We start from the raw sequence: 22,872 nt of genomic DNA, 5'->3' as shown, positions 1-22,872 counted from the left end.
AAAAAGACTGTGTGGGCCTCCTCTATTGATTTTGCTGGACATTCTCCATGTTCATTTGATGAGTATTAATGGCAGATGCACACTCAGAGTTACGGTGACCGCAGTGATTCTCCAGTGAGAGTAGGGACTGTCCTTCCGAAATGAACATCTTTTATTCATTCTTGTCTCCTTTTCTTTCTCCTCTCTCCTGGCTTCATACAGCATCTGATATGTAAAATACACATGCAATTAGAAAATACTCTTCATCATCCAGGAGCTTGCCTGTGCCAAGGCACAGTGGGTATATTCCAGAAAGACTGGGGCACTGGGGAATTGATGAGTACAAAGATAATCAGATGCATGGGGCATCTGTTGAGCTGCTTATTGGAGTTTCTACATGATCTCTACATAAGTGCACCTGCCTTTAAATGTCAATAAAGACCAACTAAATCTTGTGATAACTACCTCAAATTTTCACTGATAGATGATGAAGCCCAAAGCCTTGATAGTATTAGTTATAGGGGTGTTATACAACCTGCACACAGAACAGTTACCTGAAAGGTTGTATATCAGCTAGCTGACCTCATACTCATCTTTACACTTTCATTAGTTTTTATGTTAATCATTACATACATGAGAGATTTAATATTACTGTCATAGATGTTGTAAGTGTTCAATAAGCTAATACATATAAAGACCTTAGCATGATGTCTTGTCTGTTATACAGTATTGGTTGAGTTTATTCTTTGCTACGGTTAAAAGGGCATATATAAATGTGTAAATACACACACATATACATCCACACACACTATAAAGAGGGGAGTGTTAGATAAACATCACTTGGTTCTTGGGAGATTTGTATGTGGTTCTGTATAACCTTAAAAGTGTCACCTGTTCTCTGTGGCTCGGTGTCCTCACTACTGATAAAGTCAAGGGAGCTGGAGGGAGAGATCTTCTGAAATCTTCCGAGTCCAGCTATTATGTGTCTATCTTTCTTCCAGAACACATGCTGGGGATAGACAAGACCCATGTTAAAGACAGAAACCCATGTTAAAGGCCTTTCAACCCTTGCCTCTTACTCTTCAAGGGCAATATTTTCCACAATTCCATGTTACTGATCATTCACTGACTGATAATGACAGTTGTATACTTGAAGTTGTGGTAATGGTCCAAGAGACAGTCTTTCTAAATGAGCATCTTCCATTCCTTATCTCCCACTGTTTTCTCTCACCGTCCGAAGCATCCTTTACTTAACCTCCTAAACTGAAAGCATTCTTTTCCATCCGGCACTTTTATAAAGCCAATAATTTGCAGACTTTATTATCATTGTTTTTTTTTTTTATTTTTTATTTTTGTAGTTTAAATACCCATTCTTCTAACAGAAGCTTTTTGCATGCTTCATAGTCAAAATTAAAAAGAGCATAACCTCATGTATTTATTTGCCACGAGGTGACAAATCTTTTTGCCCTGTTAGTTCCTCTAGCACTTGCCTTGCCCTAGGGGTGGTCCCAGAGGCTCCATTAGTAGCAGCCCAGGGTTTCAGAGAGCTTTTAAAAAACTATTCTAGAATATCCAGATATGAATTGTATCAGAGAATATCTTACCTGCATCTACTTCCATGCTTTATTTATTCATCTTTCTCTTTTGGGGCCACATAGGGCTGTATGACAAATGTTCTTATACCTCACGCGATCGAGGATGGGTCATGGGCATTCACACCATCAGTGATCAAGGCAACAGAGATCCACGCTACTTTTTCTCCTTGAAGACAGACCGGGCCAGAAAATTGACCACCATTGATGCCCATCGCAGCTACCTCCCGGGTCAGTGGGTACACCTAGCTGCTACCTACGATGGGCGAGTGATGAAGCTCTATATGAATGGTGCCCAGGTGGCGACCTCGACTGAGCAAGTAGGTGGCATATTCAGCCCACTGACCCAGAAGTGTAAAGTGCTCATGTTGGGGGGCAGTGCTCTGAATCACAACTTCCGGGGCCACATTGAACACTTCAGTCTATGGAAAGTAGCCAGAACTCAGAGAGAGATTCTATCCGACATGGAAACCCGTGGCCTCCACACCCCTCTACCTCAGCTCCTCCTCCAGGAGAACTGGGACAATGTGAAGCGCACTTGGTCCCCCATGAAGGATGGCAACAGCCCCCGGGTAGAATTCAGCAATGCCCACGGCTTCCTGTTGGACACTAATTTGGAGCCCCCTCTTTGTGGGCAGACACTGTGTGACAACACAGAAGTCATCTCCAGTTACAATCAGCTCCCAAGTTTCCGGCAGCCTAAGGTGGTGCGCTATCGTGTGGTCAACATCTATGATGATCACCATGAAAACCCGACAGTGAGCTGGCAGCAGATTGACTTTCAGCATCAACAGCTAGCTGAGGCCTTCCAGCACTACAACATCTCCTGGGAGCTGGAGGTACTGGATATAAACAGTTCCTCTCTGCGACACCGCCTCATCCTAGCCAACTGTGACATCAGCAAGATTGGAGATGAAAAATGCGATCCTGAATGTAACCATACACTGACTGGCCATGATGGTGGGGACTGCCGCCAGCTGCGCTACCCTGCGTTCATGAAGAAGCAACAGAATGGTGTATGTGACATGGACTGCAACTATGAAAGGTTTAATTTTGATGGTGGAGAGTGCTGTGACCCAGACATCACTGATGTCACTAAGACATGCTTTGATCCTGACTCTCCACACAGGTAAGACTTTCCTGGATGGATGTCCAGTTAAGAGCTCACTGTGATGTTCCTATTTTGTGGACAGGATGCATAAGTTTCCTAAGGCATTGTGGCATTTTTCTAGCCTGTGCAGCTGTCTTGTGAGCAACACAAGTTTATTTTTAAAGTTATCAAGGGGACTACATATATACACAGTCCTTTATGAGACTACTTACTGAGTGTCTGCTATTGACCACGAAGAAGGCCTTAAAGCCCTGTTCTCTCAAAGAGCTCAGGGGTTAAACTGGGGGAAATGCACTGCCTGCAAATAGCAATTATACTGTATGTGGTAGTGCTTGTGACAACTGTCCCAACCAGTTCAGTAGCTTCTGGCTATAGGCTAATACTTAAAATTAGCACAGTTAAAAGTAAATAGAGCTACCTTCATTTTGTATTTGTTCTTATTATTTTATATCTATACATCTGTGCTTAGTACTTTTAATTTGTAAATAAGTAAAACAAGAAACACCTGACGATTTAAGCCTATAATCTCAGCTACTTAGGAGAGAGACACAGGAAGATCTTAATTTCAAGGGCTTCCTGGGCTACAGAATGAGTGCAGGGCCAGCCTGGAAAAATATCTCAAAATAAAAGAAGGATAGGTTTATAGCTCTGTGGTGCTAAACCATTTGTCTAGCTAGTAAAAAACTCTAGGTTCAATCTTTAGCAACACACAACGGATACACATGAAGATAAATGTGTAAGAGGTAAAATTTAATTATTTCATCACCCAATTTGCTGCATGAGATTTGTGGCTTTTGTGCTGGACAAAATGATGCAGAAATCTTCCACTGTCACACCTAGTTCTGTGGATGCTGAACTGGTAGATCTTGTGTCAGTCGGGACCTTGGGTTCAGATCCCAACTCTACCAATATTTTTTAACTTTTTTTTTTTTTTTATCTCCTAAAGGATCTTCCTGGATCTGTAAGATGAAGTGAGAAACTGATAACTTTTAAGTTGCAGAGGTCAGAGAGAACATGTACAAAACATCATTTCTCTCTCTCAGTGCCCTGCACCTTAGTAGATCTCAATAAGTATGCTTCTCTAAGAAAAGGAGGGGTTAGTAAAAGAGGACCATGCAAAGCACTCACCTTAAGACTTGAGTGTGTCACAGAGAGTTCTTTGGGACAGATGGAAATTCACCAAGGTCCTCAGAAGCAGTCATAATGGGAAGCACAATAGAAGATCTCCATAAATCTAACATGGATAATAAATATACACTTTGCTTACTTAATTTTCATGCTACAAAAAGTTTTCTTGCCATTACAAAATGGTAGCCATATGAGAAGATAGATATGTTTGTTGTTTTCACTATCTCACCCTTTTCCCTGTGTTTCTATTCTGTCAAGACATGATTTAAATCTTAAATCTATACAACAGTATTTACTTTCAACAATAACAACAAACGTAATAGAAGGTATTGAAGAGATGGCTCAGAGGATAAGTGAAAGCAGGATGACCTGAGTTCAAATCCCTAGCATCTATGTAGATATCGTGCATAGTCATGAATGCCCACAGTCTTTGCCTTAGAGGGCAGAGCAGTCCAAATCTGGGAGCTATCTAGCCAGCTACCTTAATAAAATGGTAGGTATAATAGGTATAATTTTGACATCAGTCAAACATTGGATTAGGAACAAACTGCAGGAACAGTTACTTTCCCATGTATTATTCCTGAGAATCAGGGAGGAAAGAGGCCTGCTGCCGAAGACCATAGAGTCTGTCCTGGCTGCTGACTAAAACCAGCAGTCTCAACATATAACAGGGTAAACTGCATTTCACATGAAACCTTCAGTTTGAAGTTAGGGAAAGTGTCAACGCCCACTTTCCTGTTTTTCTCAGGTTCATGGGGAACTTTTCCACTCTGTCCAACACACAGAACCCTGGACTTGCTGACGGCTTCAACACATTTGCCGACATACGCAGGTTTTCTGCTGATACTTCTCTTTCTCTCTCAAAAGAGCAAGGGCCTCCCTTGCTCAGGCAAATACCTATGTCCAGAGAAATGAGGATTCTGGCAGGAGAATGTCCTGCCTGGCAGCAACTCAAAGCATGGAGGCTCAGCCTGCTGGTGCACGGAGGGCTCCTGGGCACTCACTTGTTAGAGACTCATGCAGCATACAAACAAAGATTTAGTGTATGGCTAGTCTCAGGTCACTTCTGCTCACATTTGCATCATAGACGAAATTGACAAAGGAGGCAAGATAGGAGCTAGTATGTTCATCTGAGTGATGGAAAATAGTGGGAATATAGAGAGCTCAATGTACGTGATTCAGTAAAAACATTGAGCAAATGGAAAACCCGTTTTCTGTGATCAGTGTAGAGAGTATTCTCCTGAGCCCGGCTTATATGAAATACCCATGTTCAGAGGCAGAGTCAGAAAGAAGAACGATAATAGCTGAAGTTCTTGTACACATTGATCCACTTAACTATAGCTGATGCATGTGACAAATCGTTACTCAGCATCTGCCAAGGGCTGAGAGACAGGTACCCCAACCTTGTTTTACTTAAAGAAATTCCGAATTATGGAAGATGGCAGAATACATTTCCAAAGTTATCCTGCTGAAGTGTGGAAGACTGAAACTCAAACCTAGGCCTAATAACTCCAAAGCCATTGAATGGGATTTGTTTAAATTCAAGGAACAATTAGGAAACATTAAAGGATTGGTTAGCTGTCACTTTAACTTTTACAAAACTTTGGGAGAAATCTGACGGTTGTGATTGAGTCAGAACCAAAGGTAACTGGCCTTTTCAGAGTCCCATGCTAGCCTACAGGGACCATGGGGCCCCAGGTTCCAGATAACTCAAAATCAGCAGGCAACATTGGCAGATTCCAAAGGCCTCCTCTTTTCTCATCACGAGACTGCATGCTCCAAATGTCTATGCACGGCCATGTGCCAGCAGTGTGACCACTCAAGCCAGGGTCTGTTTGTTTGCTGTCTGGGAAAACTTTGTGACCAGGGTGAGCCCCACCAGGCCCTGTGTCATCATGACTAAGCTGGGGCTATTGGGTTCTGGCTGAATCAGCTCTCCTGTGTGCAGAAAGAAACCTGTGGAAGGTTTCAGAGAAATACTCACATTTTGACTTTGAACAAATGAGAGTGAGGAGAGAGGAGGAGAAGAGAAAAAAAAAAAACAAGAGAAAAGGATTAAGGCACAAAAGCAGGGAAGCAACTGAAACAGAAGCCATGAAAAGCAGGCTGCTGTTGTTTAGGTGACTTCTAATGAAGTGCTAGGTTAAAACAAAATAAAACAAAACAGAGCAAAGCAAAGCAAAACTCATCTGGGGTCTCTCTCTCTCTCTCTCTCTCTCTCTCTCTCTCTCTCTCTCTCTTTCTCTCTCTCTCTCCTCTCTCTGTTTTTGACTTTTCTCTACCCATCTAGCTCTATTTCTCTCCATCATCTCTTTCCATGTCTATTATTACTGCTTTTCTATCTCTGATTGTTTTAAACATTATTACTGCTGTTGTTACTATCACCATTATGTGTGTGTGTGTGAATGTGTGTGAATGTGTGTGTACCACGTGTGCATTTGACTACAGAAGCCAGACAGTTATAAGCCATCTCCCATGGATGCTCAGAACTGGATTTAGATCATCTCTAAGAGTAAGTGCTCTTAACTGCTGAACCAGATCTCCTCCTCTCTATTTTTTAACACACTTATTTTTTTGAGAATTTCACATATTCATAGAATATATTTTGAACATATTCACTACTCACTATGCACTCATCCTTTTAACCTCTCCGAGATCTATACCCCATACCCAACTCCATCCCACCCCTCCTCTCTCTCTCTCTCTCTCTCTCTCTCTCTCTCTCTCTCTCTCTCTTTCTCTCTCTCTGTCTCAATATAACCCAAAGAGTGCAGAGTGCAGTCTGTGCTGGCCATGTACTCATGAATATGCTGCCCTTCACGGGAATGTGGTTGACCTAACAAGGGCCATATCCTTAAAGAAAACTTACTCTCCCATCCCCAAGTTTAATCAACTCTTAATGGCTCCTCAGCTAAAAGTGAGGGCTCATGACCCCCATCCCTACCCCATGCACAGGCAGGCAACTACAGCTGCTGTGAGTTTATGAGTGCACGTGCTGTCCTATTATGTTTAGAAGACAGTTTCACTCTAGTCTTCCATGATTCCTGGGTGTTAAGATCTCCGTCTCTTCTTCTATGATGATACCTGTACCTTAGAGGGAGGGATTTGATATATACCTTTCATTTGGCACCGAGCACTCCATAGACAAATATTTGCACTTTGGCCAATTATGAGTTTCTTTGATAAATCCCTTCCTATGCCCAAATAAACGTCTCTGGTGAGGCTCTAGAGCCACACAAACCTAACTGTAGAGAGTTACAGATTTGGAGAACAGTTTGATATTATGTCCTTTAGCAACGGTAGAAATAGTAAGTTCATCCATCTCTATGGCCTCTGAGCTCCACACACATGAGTTCTTACCCAGGTTTACAGTATTAGTCTGGCATTTTGCCCTATAAAATGGATTAGTTGGTTGCTCACATAATATTCGTACAGCTGTTGGACTCTCATGATTGTATCTTGCCCTACGGGTAAATCACAGAGTTCACAACTAGGTAAGATGGTTGGAGATTTTTTTTTCCTTTATCAGCTGCAGTAATACTTTATGGCATCATGGAATCTAGCTTTACACCAGCATTCTTACTCTATAACAAAAAAGAAGATTATTCTATATCCCTTCTGATATTGGGATTTAAAATACAGAGAATTGCTGTATGTAGAAAAACAAACAAGGCAACTACCTGGAAGAAGTGTGATTTTATCAAGCATGAGGAATAATCATCCCCTTGGAGGTCACAGTCAGGGTCCTGGAGTGAAACAGATGGTACATTCAAACCGAGTGGTTAAGGAAAGGGGGGATGATTTTAAAGTGACGAAACAAACAAACAAAAACAAAAAACAAAACTAGCCAAACTAGCAACCTTAGCTCTTTATTTCATGGTCATCAAACACAAAGAGACATTTTTTACTTTTCTTTTGTAAAGGAAAAATGAGTGGGCAGTTGTAGTAACTACAAATTGTGGCTGGACTGAAAAGGCTTTCTGATTCTGTGACTTTTATCAAAAGAAAGAAGCCTCCTGACCAGAAGCAAACTAGAGGAATCAATGTTACCTTTCTCTCCTGACTTACTCATGTCACCCACAGAGGCTACTTCCCTGAGGTACAGAACAGCTGGTGGCATCTCAATAAGCAGACAGGAATGATGTCCAGAGCAGAAAGAAAGCCAGATCATGCTGAAGGTAGATACAGAGAGAATCAGTGAGGAAGTATGCCACTGGAAAAGAACAGCAAGAAAATAAAAAGACCATCTGCTGATTGGTTCTATTCAAAACATCAACCAAAAAAGTTTCACTTTTTTCTCACAGAAAACTGTTACCCAGTATCACCTTCCCTTCTTCCATTCCCACTCCTCATTCTTTCTCTCTCTCTCTCTCTCTCTCTCTCTCTCTCTCTCTCTCTCTCTCTCTCTTTCTCTCTCTCTCTCTCTCTCTCTCTCTCTCTCGTTTTCTGTCTCTGTGTTTCTCTGTGTCTGTGTCTCTGTGTCTCTGTCTCTCTCTGTCTCTTTGTCTTTGTCTCTCTCTGTGTCTATTTCATTTCTCTTTTTACTTTCATTCTTCACTTTCTCTAACAGTATAAACTTGCAGCACATTCCATTCTTGTCAATCCAAGACAACACCTGTGTTGCCCCTGTGATAACACCTTCTTGGTAAAACTGACCAGCAATTGCTCTACTGAGTTTATTACTACAAGGGATAACCCCACAGTACCAAGGTGAGGTCATCAATTCTTCACAAGCCTGGCTAGCCTTTTTATGTGTCCAATCAGGTAGACACAGGCATCACAAATGAATCTTATTCATTCTTCCCATGGCAGATATAAGCCAAGAAGGCAACTGACATTTTGCACTTTAGTTGTCTGCCTGGGAGACAAATTTCTCAACTCCTTAGTTTGGAACCCACAACCTCCCCACTCTACCCCTATAGAATCATCAGGTGAATTACACCAGCAACTAAAAGTTACATCTTTTAGTCAACTCTGTAATCTTGCCTAGGCCCTTAGGAGTCCCATTAAATGATTTAACCTTTAGTTTTGTTTCTTGCACTTCTGAATCTATAGATGCTCTTAACCTGAAACAGTTGTTAAGGCATCAAGGACTATAAGAGCTTAAAGACATATGGGAAGCCTTGTTCCACAGTTCCTTCTTGCTGAGCACAAGAAGCTCAAGCTGTAAAGGAGAGCAGGCATAGCCCAGTTCCACCAGAAACAGAGATCTGATGTGGATCTGAAATGTGCCAGGATCTCACTTCCTATTCCCATGCTGTTTCAGTCCCTCAAGCTCCCCACTACCAATTGTTCCAGTCTTAGAAGCTGATCACTAGGGACTTGAGAGGTTATATCTAGCATCCTTATTTCCTCACCCAACACCTATGTTTTGCTAAGATGTCTTTAACAGCCAAAGCACATTGACAAAAGCTTTTAGATTTCAAAACAGAATCTCTTGTCTTTCCAGGAGTTTGTACTCTGCATTTTAATGTCCTGCTATTACAGTCATCCCGGAGATGGACAAGAAGGCAGAGCACTCATTTCCAATTAAAGTACCAAGACCATAAGTTTCCATGATATCTGAGAAAAGGAAGAAGCACTGAGGTTTTGAGAAGTTAGGGAAATATTCATGATGTGGTAGAGACAAAAGAGGTTCACAGTATTGTCAGGCATGTCAATGACAGAAAAGACATTATGGGGAGAAGGGGCAGGTTGTGTAGTAGGACAAGTAAGGCTGAGATGGGAAGATGGAAGCAGAGAGCAAGAAAGGGCTCATTGGGACTCCATGTATGTAGATGCTTGAATATGTTCCTCAATTGAACATCTCAAAGAATCATCATGATTAGGAAGAAATAAAAATTCAGGGGAAACACACTGTGTCCTTGGCTGGGCAGTTTCTTAGCTATGCAATCTTGGACCAGTCTCTTAAACTCTGAGTCTCCATTTTCACATCTACTGAAAGAAATAATATTTGATGGCACACATCATATATTATTTTATGTGGCCATGAGGCTCATATAAAAGTAATATAACAGGGAGTCCTGGGAAGTGTTAACCAGTTTGCAAATGAAAAAGGGCATTGTTGTGTTGGGTTTTTTTTTCTTTTTCTTTCAGTAACTTTGTTCATTCTTTTCCAGTAATCCTGTAAGAGAAATTACTTGGAATCTTACAATCAGAATATCAGAGTTTATTTAACGTGACTAATATTCACTACAGCAATAACAGGAGTCAGGACTGGTGTAGTGGAAAAAATATGCACGCTGGAGACTGACCAGGGTTTGAATCTTGGCTCCACTCTACCCGAGCTGCCTGACCCTGGCACAGTGTTCAGTAAAAGTTGGTGGTTTCTCATCCATTAAAATTATGTGATAACAGCTATCCTGTGACATGTCATAAAACATAAATAAAGTCACTAGTGTGAAACACTTGGTTTTGAGTCTGGCACATAGTAGGTATTGTAGGTGTTCTTCCCAGTTCTTCTATGCACACACAGACAGACTGCCTGCCTGTCAGCACTTATTTCACAGAGACTGCATTCCAACAGGCTCTTAACAAAGACTGGAGCAAACTGCAATCTACAAACTGAGAGCATTTAGCCAGATTACTTTCATTCTTAAAATGCTTTCTTTTAAGGACTGGCCACGGAACTGGTGCTGTTATGTAAAGACCACATCACTTATATCAAACTTATCCAGTTTGTACACTAGTTTATTTGACAATTACCCCAAATGTCTAGCTGTATTAGAAGACGTATTGCCTCACAAACTACTCCATGCAGTGCTGGCAATGCTTATGAAGAGGCACATGCCAGTTTGGTGGATATTAGTGGATGTTCTTACCATGATTGCTTTAATGTTGAAACACAGTATACCTGAGCAGGCACATTGGTGTGCCTGTTGGTGTGCCTGATTTAATTTTCTCTAATGTAATCTTGAGTTTTCTTGATGCTGAGTAAAGTTCACCTTCAGTCCATTTCCACCTGAGAACACTGTACCATTTTAGTCATTGACAGAAGGATCAGAAGGATACAGGGGAGACTGTAATTAACAAAGACTACCCAGGGCTCTGAAACACTAAAAGAACAGGAAGCTCAAAGCAGTGAGCTATGTGAAATAACAAGTTTGAGAGACCAAACAATTTAGAGTATACTTCCACTAACCCATCTGATACCACTGTAGCCCTGTGTAGCTGCCTCCTATGACACATCAGGGTAGGAGGAACAGTCTGCTTCACTGTTTAGATTTGATGAAGTGCCACCATAGCATACGATTCACCTTTTGGGGTAGCACCTGGCATGACATGAGCACTACATGCAACAATGAGTTTCCAGCTGTTGTTTGGGGATTTCCCTTCCCTGGGAAATCTTCTGATGTCTTCCCTCCATATCCTACACTCACCTGCTTCTCAATTCTGAAACCTCTTGTTAGAATTTCATGGCTGGAATAAGAGTCAGAGACGTTTGAATCCATCACTGCTTTCATTTGACTTTTAGCAGCTATGAGTTTCCTTTTTTCTTTTCTTTTTCTTTTTTTTTTTTTTTAGATTGTATCTTTGAATTCTAAGACCCTTGTCCATACTTTATGCTAATGTATTCCTCTTCTGGAGAGTTAAGCAGTGTAGCATGCCACACGAAGATTGCACAATTCTAACAAGGAAAAAAAGGCATGTCTGGGGCCCAGTCTGGGCTCACTAAATCTTTGTGAAGTCAAGGAACAGAAGGGCAGAAAGATGCCCGTCATGATGTCAGTCCCAAGCCCTGCAAGCTGCCTCCTGGTCACAGGCAGCCCAGCACAGGGGAGCTTCCAGTATGACAGGATCTGAAAGGCTGTGCTGTCTCTCACCCCTTTCCTAGGTTTAATATGCATTCCCAACTACAGTTCCCTGGACTGAAGGGAATACTGGGTACCCTTTTGAAGGCCTCTCTAGGAGACTGTTGGGGATTTTCCATCCTAACTTTGGCAAACTCAGCACTCTCCTCTCCCTCTCTCGATCCACTGGTGACACTGACAGCCCATGACAGCCTCAGGACTTGGTCAAATTCCCTTCCAGTTAGGAAACACAGCCAATGAAGCTGCAAGGGAAGGTTGGACCTACAAACAACAGTGTATTTCCTTTTAGTGTGGGGAGGGGCACTTCCCTAATGTGATTGCCGCTCACCATCATCCTGCACATCATGACTGGGCATTTCCTACCACCTTGGAGGGAACCTCCACACCTCCTCTCTCACTTTCTGTAAACACCAAACTAAGGAACTAACACATAAACACAGAGACCTTTCTCCTAGATTTGTTTGCATAAGTAGCACAAGTTTGCAGGTCCCTGTTGAGAAGAACCTTCTGTTTTTCTCCTTCATCCTCTGCTTCTCTGTCCTCTTTTCTGTGCGCTAGGTTGTGTTAGTGGTCTTGTGGTCAAACAGCAGGGAGAACACTGTCTCCATTTTAAATTTCTGATGTTTGTAATTCCAGCCTTTTGTGAGTTCAGACAGTGAACCGCAGCCCTTAGTCTTGAGCTTGACTTCTGACTACTGAACATTTTTTATAGCTGTAGTGGGCAATGGTGACTGTAACACCACAGAAGTATGAAGTGCCTCCATGTCTTACATATGGTGGAAGATGCACAAGGGAAGTTTTTTCCCAAGTGAATTCCTGGTAGAAAAACACAATTTGCCTGCGGTTTGGCCATACACGGAGAAGGAAACTGGATTCTTCTAGTAACACAATGGCCAGCATGAAGTCCAGATACTTCTTTACTTTTATTTAAAATTCTTTGTATTTCAAATGGGAAACTTCAAGGTCTACACTTTGTTTGACCAAGACATTCTCATAGCTGGTTTTGCAACTCTGGTTCCTATGCACGACGAATGATTAAGAGAAGACAGATATAGTGATACAAATGAAAGATTTGATGCGTTTAAAAGGCACAGGTGAAGTCACATGTGGACAATGATGTAACTAGAGAAATAAGAGACAGTTCCATGTTTCAGAGAGTTTCCCGGCTCCTGTGTCTAATTAGGTACAATGTGCTCAGCACACCAGGGAAGAAAGCTACGATAGATGACAGGCTGAAAACCCTGTTAATACCCCTTGACTCTCAGTGGCGACACCTGGGAAGTATGCATGCTTCCTACTTCATTTTTTTTCTCAAGCTCTAAGTGTAGCATCCCTTTTCCAAAAACTAACTTGAATGTAATGGTACTTTCAAAGAGCTTGACAATACCATGTCATTTTTCCAGTATCCTTTCTCCAAACGTGAACTTTGTACTCACATGACCCTGTGAAAGCCATCTCTGCTTTAGCTCCAGGAAAGACAAAATATGGAAGTTATTAGGTTTGTTAAAGGTCACCAACAGAGATCTACACCTACTGCTGTGATTGCATTATTCTCACTTCAAATACATTTGTTATTTGCCTAAGATTATGTGACTCATATGGAACCATGGTCCAGACTAAATTCCAGATGCTGCCTTATTGACAACCTCTGGTGATGATGTAACTCTTGATTTATCCTTCCTAAACTCAGTGTTATTTAGTTAGCCTTCCCATCTGTTATATGGCACACATGGCTAAAACTAGAGCCATAGCACCCAGAATCTGAATAATTTCTTAAACATAAGATACAGTGGCGATTTCAACTCATTAAACACATGTTTTGTCTTTGTTTAATTGTATTTCAATGAGAAAGACAAACCCCAGGGCCATTATTGAGCTATACATATTTTCTTCAATGTGGTCAACTGTACTATTTATCAATTGTGGTTTGAGTTCTACAGGAAGGAAGTTAGATGGTGGGAAGAGAAAGCTGTGAATCCTAGATCTCCATAGTTTTGTTGTGAAAGCAGTATTTTGACACAACTTGTCATATTGCTGTAATGGTACTTTTTAAACATAATATTATGCTTCAATAGGTACTGTGTTTTCTTATGTAGCCAAGGATACTTCAAATTTTATGGGATGCTCTGAAAATTAGTGAACTCTGAGCCCCTGATACTATCAAATAAATATTGTATAAGTAAAGACTAGGGAAAGAGAGAATCATTTGTGTATGTGTGCAGTGTTGAGCCATGGCTATACAACATCAAACAGTACACAAAGCCAGGCATGAACATACCATGTTAAAATTTTCTATAAGTAAGTAGCTCTGTGAATAAATGCTGGTATGAAGAAGACCTGGGTTCCGAGAGGGCACAGGGTGGCTTCTAGATGTGATGGAGTCCTGAGTGCTGACTCTTGAGGCACATTAAACAAATATGTGTAGCTGAGCTGGATAAGAACCAGGTGTTCCTGCACTTGTCTTCTACCCAAGCCATTTCTAAAGCTGATTTTCAAAATGTTAAAAGAGAAAAATAGCAGCTGTGTAGATACAAATGTAATGCACCCATTGGAAGAGTAGTCTTTTTTTCTGTGAAAATTCTTACCACTCAGGCACCTTTTATGATACAAGAAACATTATAGTCAATGGCATGTTTTTCACCATTTTTGAATTCCTTCTTTATCTCAGGAAGTTTATAAACCTCTCCTTAATTTTATCTCATTTTTTTTAATAAATAATCCAAATTTCTGATCAACCTGTCACTGCCAAAGTTCTGATCAACCCTCTACTGCCCCCATTCATTGGACTCAATATAACAGCTCATCTAATTCTCCAAATATTCACACCCTTTCCGTTGCATCCATCATGGATTCATCATGACCCCAATAAGTGAGAGGACCTACGAAAAGAGTAGTTACCTCAGCTTGTCATAGTATCTTCACATGTGCACAGGAAAGACTCTTAATTAGACTTTACAAGTTCTTTTAAAACTTGAAAAGGATATCTTTTTGAAAGCATATCAGTAGTGTTAGTAGACAGAAAACTCTAAAATTATTATCTCACTTTGTTGTTTTTGTTGGTGTTATTATCATCTATTTACTTTACTTCATTCATAAAACCTCTAGATTTTTACAGTGTAAATCTTTTCTTTTTTCACATTCTTATGACCAGTTTCTAGCTATAGTATATGATAGAATCTTTATGAATGTTGATAGATGAAAGTTGGAATGAATGAATAAATGAATGAGTTGTGCATAGAGAAGAAGGAAGTTGTGATGTAAAGAAAGGATGAAAGCACACAGCCAGGAGGAAGCTGAAGAGTTAATGAAAGAATGTCTTGTTCAATAAATTAATGAAAGAATAACCAGTTTTTCAATTATCTTTGTTGCTGTTATATTTTTCTTGTCTAGGGGTCAAACTTCCATATAAAAGCTATTGTTTCAGAAAGCAAACATTCAAGATTCCAAGAATTTAATATACACTCCAAGAAGTGTGCGTGCGTCTTTTGATAAAGAAGAGAGGCAAACTTAGGCATTTATAATGATGAAACTAAGCAGGAAAATAAATTCCAGATCATTAGGGCCCTTGGGATAAAACACAAAATTCAGGTTTTAGAACTGGTCACAGCTTGGAGAAAGCTTGTTATTTGGAACAAGAATATGGACGCAATAAACATTCTGAGGTTTATCTTGCTTTGATGGCTTGCCTTGTGCAGCTTTGATCTTTATATTTGATAATCATTTTCAAATGGTCTGGTGTGTTTTGAAAGTGAAGTAGCAGTTCATGAATCCATGGGGTTCCTTAGAAATGGCAAGCTGCAATTGAAATTTGGAACTGGACAGTGCTGGGACTGAACCTTGTTCTGTGAGCTGGAGAAACAGAGTGACCCATCATGTGAGGAAGGAGAATACACACACTGACAAAGTGATGAGATCCAGGGTCAGTGATGGGTTGCTAGCCTAAATAGGCAATGAGAAAGGGTCCTTTGTCTCCATTAGCAAGTTCAAAAGAGAACAAAACATCTTTCAGCCTTGTCATGAGTTGGTTGCTCTTCTAGTTACTTTTGATGCATCATCATATTGAAGTTTTGATATTCCCATCCATGTTGTATTTTATAATCTTCATTTATCAGGTAAGGAAATTGAGTGTCAAAAAGATAGAGTCACGTGTTCGAGGTCAGAGGGCCACTGCACAGAGGAAGAAGGATTCGAATCCCTCTGTGTCTGTCTTAAAATAGCCATCTGCTTCTTGTTCTTTTAGCCCAAAAGAACTGTTTTTAGCTTGGCCCACTCTCAGCTCAGACAAATGCTCCACAAATTGAGGTCACCTGCACATGTCCAGCACCATCCTCTGTGACCAGCCTGCACCCATCAAAAGCCCAGGGAGCAGCACAGGAGAATAACACTCTCACTTGTGCAAAGAAGAAGTCATCTAAAAGGTGACCTGCTTTTAAATCTGAATAAAAATCAGAGCACATGAGATTTGACCTGGGCTTCCTGTGAGCCATACCTTTGACCACCCTCCATTCAAAGGGATAAATAAGTATACCAGTGTACTGTGCTTCTAGCACTCAAGGACCTTGGTCTTTCCCGGATTTTTTCCAATGATTTCATGTAAGGGTTTTGTTGTTGTTTTGCATTTTGAATGTGGTTCTTTTTTGCTTCCTTCAATAAAACAGGCCCTGACAGCTCTCTCATTCAGATTATTACAGAGTTGTACCATCTCAGGCCAGTGCATTTAGGAAATATGTTGTTGGCACTAACCAGCGAGTGAGATGCATAAAGAAAATATTCTAATGACAGTTGAGTTGAGAAAGCTTTGATCTCCCTCCAGAACTGCACTCATGGCTTTGAAATGCAGTTCTGGCAAAGGGGTAAAGTCTGGGCTCCATGGCAATCAGGGCTGGGCCCCCTGAAACAGACATTCCTGGAGACCCACAACCTTCACTGTGGAATCCAGGTGCATGAGATGTGCAGAAAGAAAGAAACACAGCTTTGGGGAAGGGACATGAGTTTAGCAGGAACATTCCTGTATAGATTTCCATTTCCAAACACTGTTGGTTGTGCTATTGGTGGTGTTTTGGCAAAGAGAGGATGTGGCAAAAGTGGGAGCCTGGCATTATGGTCAAATGTGATTGAGAACACTTTAAATACTTTCTGTCTTGTTCCCATTTTGTTTAATGTAAGGATATGAAAGTGTTTGCAATCAAAAAGTATAAGGTTCTCAACTTATTTAGGAAAGCATTTCTTAAAGACAAAGATTTGGTAACTCTTTTCATTTTTAAATATGTATCTGCTTCCTCTGCATTTAGCTTTTAGTGGGCTGTAAGCTGGACAGCACTGATGTAGTTCACAGGCTCATTGAAGAACTGTAGACTTTAAGCTACAGAGCAGGCAGCAAGCTGTATGTAACAAGGTGTGATGCGGATAAATACACATGCAAGTACTCCATGGTGGTGTCCGGATCAAAGAGATGAGGGGAGGCCACCATCCCTATCATGATCAGTGTTCTAAGCTATGCAGCCTTACAAGGAATTGATCCTACCTGAAGCAAGAGGTGATTTCACTCACCATCATAAAGATTCTGAAATCAAAGACCACATGTATATAAGCCTGAAGGGTCAGATCCACTGCTAGATCCTTATCATTCTCAGAGATGCAAGACCTCAGGCAAATCACCTCACTTCCCTGAGTCCTTAGCCTACTCATCACGGTTTGATGCTACATGATTCAAAGGACAGGTACCCAATAGCTTCACATCCTCACTATCTCTGTGTAATTTGAGGAAGGTTTTAAGAGGCACATAAATTATAATGGCTTTTAACATAATTGTTTGAAGCCCATAGTCTCATGAATGAAATGTATGCTCATAATATGAATAAAACACAAACCAGAATGATAAATACTAGAATTAAAATGTGTCTATATTTTCCTTTTCAGCTACTGGTAATGATAAGTTTGGAGTATTGATCACAACACTGATTACAACTGTATTAATTTTATTAGATGTTAGCCTACACTAGTCAATATCATCGTCTATGATTATTAACATCATGTCTCTGTCTCTCCAACACTCATGAGAAGTAGTGTCTCTGATCTATAAAATACAGTTGAAAGTGGTCAGGATAGTTACAAGGAGTGCCAGACTTCCCCCAAAGGGGAAGATTTTCCATGATTATAATTCAGGAAGGTATATTGTAAAACAGAAGATGGAAGATCACAGATATACTTAGAAAACAGAGTGGGCTCTGGATAATAATACTTTGCCATCCTGTGTGACTGAGGTTGCAAAAGAAAAAAAGACATTTGGGGAAAAGATATTGGAACCTAGACTGGGAGAACAATGAGAAAGGGAACTGGCAGCTTCACTTAAGGCGAGGGAAGTAAGAAACTAGAAAATGAGGGGAGCTATATTGTGCGTGCTACCATTTTGCTGACCTGTCTCAGAGCTAACAGGCTTATACACAGCTGCAGGTCTCTCTGTTCTCCTCTGTGTAACACTAGCAGCATGTAAATTAGTGAACAGTGTTTACAGTTATTTTGTTTTCTTCTAGGAGGTAGAAGTTATTTTCTTAATAATTTCGTCAAATTTGAAATACATGTACAAGGTGAATGTGTTAGATGCTTTTCTTATCACTATGACCAAAATACCTGACAGATACAGATTATAGTTGAAAAGATTCATTTTAGTCTATAGCATTACAAGGCTAACTCCATGTTGCTTGGCCTCCTACTGCTTAGGCAGAGCATCAGGAAGAGGGCACATGTGGTGGAAAAGAGCTGGTTACCTCATGACAAGCAGAAAGCAGAGAGAAGGAAAAGGACCAGGTATAACCTTCAAGTACCCTTTCAGTAATCTGTTTTCTTCAGGTAGTCTCATCACTTCTAAAAGTTTCCCAAATTGTTCCAAGAGCTGAGGACCATGTGTTGGCAATAGAGCCCCTGGGCATCTCACATCCAAACTGTAACTGCTAGTCTTTCCATAGTTGCAAAACAGAAAGTCAAGAACAAAAGAAAATCATTTTCTTTTGTTCAGGTTAAATATCCCTATACTATAATCTTCTAAATTTTCTGCCTCTGGTGCCTTCTCTTCCATCTACTGCCTAAAGTGAAAACTAAAAACTGCATCATCTTCAAGAGATAAGCAGATGGATATAATAAAGAGCCACACAGACTCCTGTGTTGAAAGGCTTCCCTGATGCCTTTGGGAGACATCCAGCTTAACTCTGCATTGGTGGAAGACCTTGGTAGACAGAGGGAAATCTTTTAGTAACAAAGCTTCTTTTCCCTCTGGTTGGATTCCCCTAAACAAGATAGACAGGGAGGAAAAAGGCCAGTGGGTCCAATAGCCTAACCCCTTTTGAGAGATGGAGGTTTCCCAGGAATGAGAAAACCCCACATACTAGCCAGGGAGAAGATCCAACAACCCACATTTCTGCTTTGGGCTAGGATGAATATCACCTCTTGAAAACATTGGCTCTGCAATTACCACTGAATAAACAACCAATTAAAATATCTCCTCTTACAGTGTGTCTTCCTCTCGTGAAACTTTTTCACCTCAGACTATTTCTCTAATCAAGTATGTCTCTTATGCCTAAAAGATCATTGGAGAGAAATGGGTAAATCAGCTAGAGAGAGAGAAAGAAAGAGAGGGGGAGGGAGGGAAGGAAGAAAAAGACAACAATGTGGAAATTGTTGCTCCAAGAAAAATCTAGGCTCCTCTGTATTTTCATTCTCTTCTCTGTTTTATTTTTCTCTGCCCCATGGGCTGGGGGCACCTTAAAAGAGAAGGTGAGTCAGTATTTTAACTTACAAAGCTATCCCAGAAATTAGCCATTATAAGCCTGTGTTTGCCACCTCTATAATCTTTTCTTCTGACTAGTCATCAAACTGAAGATCATATCAACATTTGGCCTCATAGAAACCTGCGATGGGAGTGGCCAGAATGCAATAGCTGTCATATATTTCAGAGTGGAGTCGTGATGAGGCAATGTAGCCTCTGAGTCAGGAAACACTAAACCTGAGACCAGGACCTAGGTATTTTAGCTTCAATACTGGTCAATTTAAATTCAACTTTATCAGTTTTTATTAAGGGTTCATTAGATATAAACCACTGAGCTGAAATTTAGGTACCAAAAGACAAACACTCAGATGCCCTAAGAAGATGGTACATCGTGTATGTCAAGAGAAAAACATGAACACATTTCTAATCCCACCCAACAGTGATTGTCAGCTACTCATAAGGATTCCTAAAACACAGGATGACAGACAAGAGTCAAGAGAGGTAGCATTCAAAGTGAGTGCAAAATAATGTATCTGTCTAACCAAAGCAAAGAGCAGAGGCAGCTTCCCACACCTAGCATTTCTGCTATTGCAAATGAGTCTATCCATCACTATTATTGGATAATCCAAGATTATTTCTTAAACACATTGAAGAGACAACTACTCTAGCATGAAAAGTTAATTCATTTCCATGATATGACCATCTCAGTGACAGCAACCTCAAGCTCAACATCTTTAGTCTATTTTACAAATAAGGAAATACAATTTTACAGAATACAGAATGGTTGATGGGTGGCAGCATGATGCCTCAGTGGAAAGAAAATACATTTCTGAGCTATCCGGCATCAACATTGAACCCCAGCACCATGGTTTTTTGGCATGACCTACTTAAAAACATTGGACTACACATTTCTCATATTTTTTAAAAGGCAATGTCTCCTTATAAGAGTAATATAAAAACGAAGAACACCTTCTACTGAATCTCCCCATTTTTCAAGTAGATGACCAAGGCCCATAGTGAATGAATGAGAGAAAGAAGCCAAGACAAGTTATTTTGTTCAAGCTCTGCATTCTCGGTCTATTCTTCTAGGTTGCCCCCTCCTTTGTCAAAATATCATGGTCCTTAGAAATCTAACATTGGTTCTTCAACACATCTAGATTCAAAACTGAACCCAGCCATTCATAGCTAAACTTAATTTGTTTTTCTTTCAGTAAAATGAAATAACATAACATGTTCAGAGTGTGATGCTTACAAAGGGTTTAGCTCTGTGTCCAGAGTAAGAACTCCTGATTATGTGGGGAAGATCCTACTGTATGAACACTACCTTTGGAGTACAATGGTAATAGCCAAACTTACTTTTATGTTTCAGAGCCTACTTGGATGTTAATGAGCTAAAGAACATTCTTAGACTGGATGGATCAACACATCTCAATATTTTCTTTGCAAACTCTTCAGAGGAGGAGTTGGCAGGAGTGGCGACTTGGCCATGGGACAAAGAGGCCCTAATGCACTTGGGTGAGTTTGAGAACCCTTCAGAAGGTACTTAGAGCAATGATTTGGATCTTAGTGTGAGAAAGACTTCAGCATAACCTTAAGGGTGCAGGCAATAATGGTGGTGGGATAACTCATTTGTTTGTTTAATTCACAAAACCCTTGTATCTCTGACCCTACCTCTGGCCATCAAGCAATCCTCTGAAGGAACTAGCTTTCTGGATGGGAAAACTCTTAGACACAGAGAGCTAGAAGGGTTTATCCAAGGTTATACAAGTAGTGAGGAAGCCCCAGAGTTCAAGTTTCTGTCTGTATCCAGGAACTGCATTCTTCTTGTACCTCCTTTTTATAATTCATGCATACTTCTCAGCCCAGAAACCACATTATTCTGGCATAGCTGGGCTAAGGCAATTCTGAAAGATACCAAAGAAACAGTAGAAACACAATGTATAGAGACTTTTCTTCCTCCAGGTTCTGTCCACCAGCAACGTGGGGAAATCTTCTGATATTTAAAGTTTATCTGTTCATAAACAGCACATCAGTTTCTGCAGGCTAATCTTTACAATTCAGAAATGGCAATCATTCTTGAACCAGTGGTTGTAGAAAAAATTACTGTTCTTTGAATGTTTACTTTTCCGTATTCTTGCCCAGTGTACATAAATGTATAGAGAGACCATTTATACTTGTGTAGACTTGAAATTAAAGTATAGGCACAATTTTCAATTTTGTTCATTTGATATTCTCAGCTATCTACATGTTTCCGTATTATAGGAGTCTTACAATTATTTCCTGTCCTACATTTTTTTTCACTTAGAATAACAAGAGAAAAGCATCTCTCTGGTTTATTTACACTTCTTTAAAGATATATTTTTTGAAATAACCATTCTAATATTCCATTGAGAAAGGCACTACAGTAGGTTTAACAGGTTTTCCCTCAATAAAATTCTCTCATCGTTTACAACAATGGGTTCTGATGACTCTGTGAGATTCGTGATTTGAGAATTCCTAGGCTCAGCAGAATGGCACTGCTGGACATACTCTCAGGCCAGCATGGTCAATAGTAAGCCCAGAGTCTAGTAGCTGCCTTTCTGGTTGTTTGGAAGATGGTGAAATCTATAACTTCAGCTGAAGAAAACTGTGGTAAATCAAATTATGGGCTTAGATCTCTATTATTTCTAAAGGGATGAAGCTAGCATGTGTAAGAGAAGAGAGAGAAAGAAGGGGAGAGGGGAGAGAAGGAAAGAGAGAGAGAGAGAGAGAGAGAGAGAGAGAGAGAGAGAGAGAGAGAAGAGAGAGAGAGAGAGAAAAGAGAAAGAACACTTTTTTCTAAACAATATATGTACAAATAAATAAGTATCATCAACTGAGTCAAGTCTGGCCTCTAAAAGACTCTTATCAATTTTGGTCATTACAAATGGGGCATGCTGCAGGCATCTAACAAACAGAAGGGATGAAATCAAATATTCCACAGTGGCCCCAGCAAAGAATTGGTGCTCTATAATGTCAATAATACTTAAATTAGGAAACCCTGAAATCTGAGATAAGTGATGGATACATAGCCAGGCATCAGACCCAGATAGGCAGTGAGCAGGAGAGCACATACGACTCATGTAAGCTTGAAAATGATTTCCTCTTATCACACGCTCACTGTGTCTTAGGAAAGCGATGCTAAAGAGAGGCAAAGGCATGGTTTTTCTCATTCTTAGCTGGAGGGTCTTAGGCAAGATTCTTTTCTTGGATTTGTTGCCTGAACTGTTGAAGATACAGGTTAACTAGACAGCGTCCCAGGGTCCTTCTAAGCTGTGAAATCTGCCTTTATTTTTAAAAAAGCATCCAGAATATTCCTGATCAGCATCTAGGGATGGCTGACAATTGGGCTTCTAAAGTTAAAGAGAAATACTCCTGATGATTTCATAAATGTCAGAGCCTGGCTAAAGGCCAGAAATGGGGGAGGCTGTAAATCTATAGCATGTTATAGTATTTCAGGGTGATGTCAGG

At 40.5% G+C, this 22,872-nt stretch overlaps 1 protein-coding gene across 1 annotated transcript in view; it reads left to right on the top strand.

The window, feature by feature from the left end:
* The window catches only part of Pappa (pappalysin 1), a 223,026-nt gene that overhangs the window by 32,086 nt on the left and 168,068 nt on the right, over positions 1–22,872 (top strand). Inside the window, exons 2-3 of the mRNA XM_034502365.2 lie at positions 1,638–2,700; positions 20,753–20,898. Coding sequence (XP_034358256.1) covers positions 1,638–2,700; positions 20,753–20,898 — 1,209 coding nt within the window. The remainder of the gene's footprint in view (positions 1–1,637; positions 2,701–20,752; positions 20,899–22,872) is intronic.

The sequence above is a fragment of the Arvicanthis niloticus genome, chromosome 5 (assembly GCF_011762505.2).
Source record: "Arvicanthis niloticus isolate mArvNil1 chromosome 5, mArvNil1.pat.X, whole genome shotgun sequence".
In the NCBI taxonomy this organism is placed as follows: domain Eukaryota; kingdom Metazoa; phylum Chordata; class Mammalia; order Rodentia; family Muridae; genus Arvicanthis; species Arvicanthis niloticus.
This window is presented reverse-complemented; position numbering and strand designations above follow the sequence as displayed.